The following is a 3,152-nucleotide window of genomic DNA, read 5'->3' as shown; positions in this document are numbered from 1 at the left end:
CTGAGCTGCGTTAAGGTCACAGCGAGCCTGTTTGTACCAGCGTTTGGCCTCTTCTCTGTTTGGTTTTGGAATATTTGTGTTATGGGACCAGAAGTTGTAGGAACGGGAGCCACTAGATCTATAGAATCTTTCTCGACCACTTCTGTGATGTTGAGCCTCTTGGTTCCATTGCTGGTAGAAGTTTCTGAAACCTGAAGTTCTGCCTGAACCGGGAGGATTGCTTAGCTCATCAATTCGATTCATCAGATATTTAAAAGCTTCAGTGGCAATGTGCTGACGGTCAGGATTTTTGTCTGGATGCCATTTAAGATAAAGTCTCTTAATGCCTTTCTTTCTCTCCTCCTCAGGAAGGTTCCAAATCTCAGCCAAACATCTGTCAATTTCTCTCTTAGCTTCATCAACAGAATCAGGTAATGAACGAGAATTTGGTAATGAATGAGAATCTGGTAACGAACGAGAATCTGGAAACGAACGAGAATCTGGTAACAAACCCAGTGAGGGTTGGGATGAAGGTGACTCATTTCTCACAACCAGCTCCATAGAGAAAGGGAATTTCATCCCTTCGTTTTTCTCCTTCTTTTCTCGTTTAAACTGGAAAAGGTCAAGGTGAGCAACTTCTACTGGGTTATCTTTTCCTATATCTATTTTGTATTTCCAGGAACATCTCCCAGAATGTCCAGGAAGCTCTTTAATGATAACTGCATAAATATACTTGTCATTGGTGTTGTAACCAACGTATTCGCCCTCTTCAAAGTTGTTCAGGAAGCTCATGTCTAATGAATCATGCCATTCATCTGGAATATCTGTCCCAGGGTTTGGCGGACTGAGAGTTTCCCTATTATTGTTGATGCTGTCCTTGATGTTATTTTCAGCCATAGTTTGCTTCACATCTTCCAGATCATCACACATGAGAAGTTGCCCGAGCACTGTAAGGTGAACTGTTTCAATTCTGTGGTCTAAAAGAGCATTTATTCCCTTTATCAAAATCATGTTAACTTTGTTTATGACTTTGGGGCCCCTGTCATCCTTGTGTTTCAAGAACAAATTAAGACCTTGTTCTTCTTGTTTAACAAAAACATCTGTTTCTCTGGCAGTTTTGTGTAGTTGCTGTTCATCCAGCCACAGCATGGTTTTTAGAGATTTGCAACAGATGATCTTAATGCTACCAAATATCTTCTCGCACATCTCTGTTGCCTCGTCTTCTGTTAGCTTACCATCTGTCTGTTCCCTGAGGAGACAAATGAGTCCATATTTGAATGGTTCTGAGGAGAGATGTTTATTAAACCATTTACTGAACTCGCATCCATGTCCAAGCTCACAAAGCTTCAGGTCTGATTCCACAACTTTCTCCTCCATGATCTGAGCCAACAATCTGGGCTGAAGTTTCGGAGGTAACATTTTCACAAGTCGATGATGCTCATACACATCACTGCCCAGATGACATTCACTGAGTTTCTCAAGCAACAGAAACTTATCTTCCAGTCCTTCTTCCAACCTTCTGATTTCAAACACTGTGTCATTGTAGTAGAGTGAACTTGTTGGTTGTAACTTTCCATCAACTGCAGGAAGATACAAAGTTTGAACTACACCATTGAGGATCTGGTTTCCTTTAGTTTTAGTTACGAGAAACAAGTGATGAACTGCTCGTTTCACAGTGATCAATTGATTTGCATTTAGCTGCTGTTTATCAGAGGAATCAGCATAAACAGCTGCCAGCACATTACAGTAGTGCTTTGCAGTTGCCTCCTTCTCCACACCAACTTTCTTAAAGAATTCTGCATACAACGCATCCTCAGAAGGGATTGCATACAAGTAAGGCCTGAACTCAAGATCATCTTGAAGCGAGAGACAGACACAGTCAGCTTTAAAAAGAACAGTGTCTTTTTCAACCAAGACAACAGGAAGCCCATACAATGACTGACCATCAAAGTCATTGGCCTGCAGGTAAGCGTATGCATGTCGAAACACGTCTGCTCTGGTTTTTATCCTCTGCTCAGATTCACATGGTGATTGACAGATGTTGCCAATGTTTCTGGTGACGTACTGTGATGGTGGTTTTGTGTGAAGTCCTACTTTTTCTAGATTTAGTGAGAGCTTTTGGTTGATATAAACTGGTAGATGTATAATTGGCATTGAGGACCAGATCAAATCCTGATGTTTAGGATCACCATCAATCAAAGATCCTCTGATATGAACATTGGTATTCTCTGATGCAAATGGTTGATGGTAATTGCAGAGATCCTCCTGAATCTGAACTGGAAAGATAAACCTGATATCAGCAATTCTCCTTAACAACATTTCACCATTTTCATTTTTCCCTTTTTCCAAGACTTCTTTAAAAAGTAGTTTTGACTTTTCTTTTAAACTTTTAAGGTTTCTTTTTTCTTTTGCTTCTGTTTCCAGCTGGTATGCAAACCTGATTATTTCATCTTCTGCCACTTCATATTTCATTCCAAGTTCTCTGACCAGATTTCTTGCTCGTTCTGCTTGATTTTCACTGATGACAGTAAAGTACTCCCAAAATATCTTTGGCACAAATTTTTCTTTAGGAATCATTTTTTTATAAAGCGTAACAGTGTCATCATAGTAGTATGAAGCACACTCCAGCTGACCTTGAGAACTGCGAATCAGCTTTACATACTTCAGTGAAGAGATAATATTGACCTTGTGCTTGCAAAACTCAGATTGCATTAACAATATCAGCTTTAAGCAGTCGAGAAGCTCAGTCTCTGTGAGCGTTTGTACAATCTGTAGAATGAACTTCACAAAATAATCTAGATCATCCAGGATTTCTATCTTCAGTATTTTTGAGAGAGAAAGATTCTCTAAGTTATTTTTCAGGAAAGTATTGTTGCTGTTGCACAGGGAGAAGAAATGTGGAAATGTCCCTGAATGTTGGCTGTTAAGGACAAAAACCTCTTTTGGTCCATCAATCCTTACTCTTTCACCAACTGTTGTTTCAAATATTGGCAAAGATTTAAGTTTCCTCTCATATTCTTGACAGTTTTTAGATGCAGAGTGTCCTGATTGCAAAAAGTTCTGAAGCTCATTAAACTCTTCACCTGACAAGTACAAGAATTTTAAGTGGTTGATTTTGCAGACTTGGTCCAGCACTGAACTTTTATCATGGACATTCATGAGATAAGTCTGCA

General features: G+C 39.5%; 1 protein-coding gene across 1 annotated transcript in view; it reads right to left on the bottom strand.

Annotated features, from left to right (window-relative positions):
• Positions 1-1,205: 1,205 nt before the first annotated feature.
• Positions 1,206-3,152, bottom strand: part of LOC107091892 — a 3,662-nt gene continuing 1,715 nt past the window's right edge. Inside the window, exons 2-5 of the mRNA XM_015386087.1 lie at positions 1,923-1,989; positions 1,725-1,835; positions 1,320-1,559; positions 1,206-1,228 (exon numbers count right to left, since the gene is read on the bottom strand). Coding sequence (XP_015241573.1) covers positions 1,206-1,228; positions 1,320-1,559; positions 1,725-1,835; positions 1,923-1,989 — 441 coding nt within the window. The remainder of the gene's footprint in view (positions 1,229-1,319; positions 1,560-1,724; positions 1,836-1,922; positions 1,990-3,152) is intronic.

The sequence above is a fragment of the Cyprinodon variegatus genome, unplaced genomic scaffold, assembly GCF_000732505.1.
Source record: "Cyprinodon variegatus isolate N-32 unplaced genomic scaffold, C_variegatus-1.0 Scaffold356, whole genome shotgun sequence".
Lineage (NCBI taxonomy): Eukaryota > Metazoa > Chordata > Actinopteri > Cyprinodontiformes > Cyprinodontidae > Cyprinodon > Cyprinodon variegatus.
Note: the sequence above shows the minus strand (reverse complement) of the source record. Positions and strands in the feature narration are given on the sequence as shown.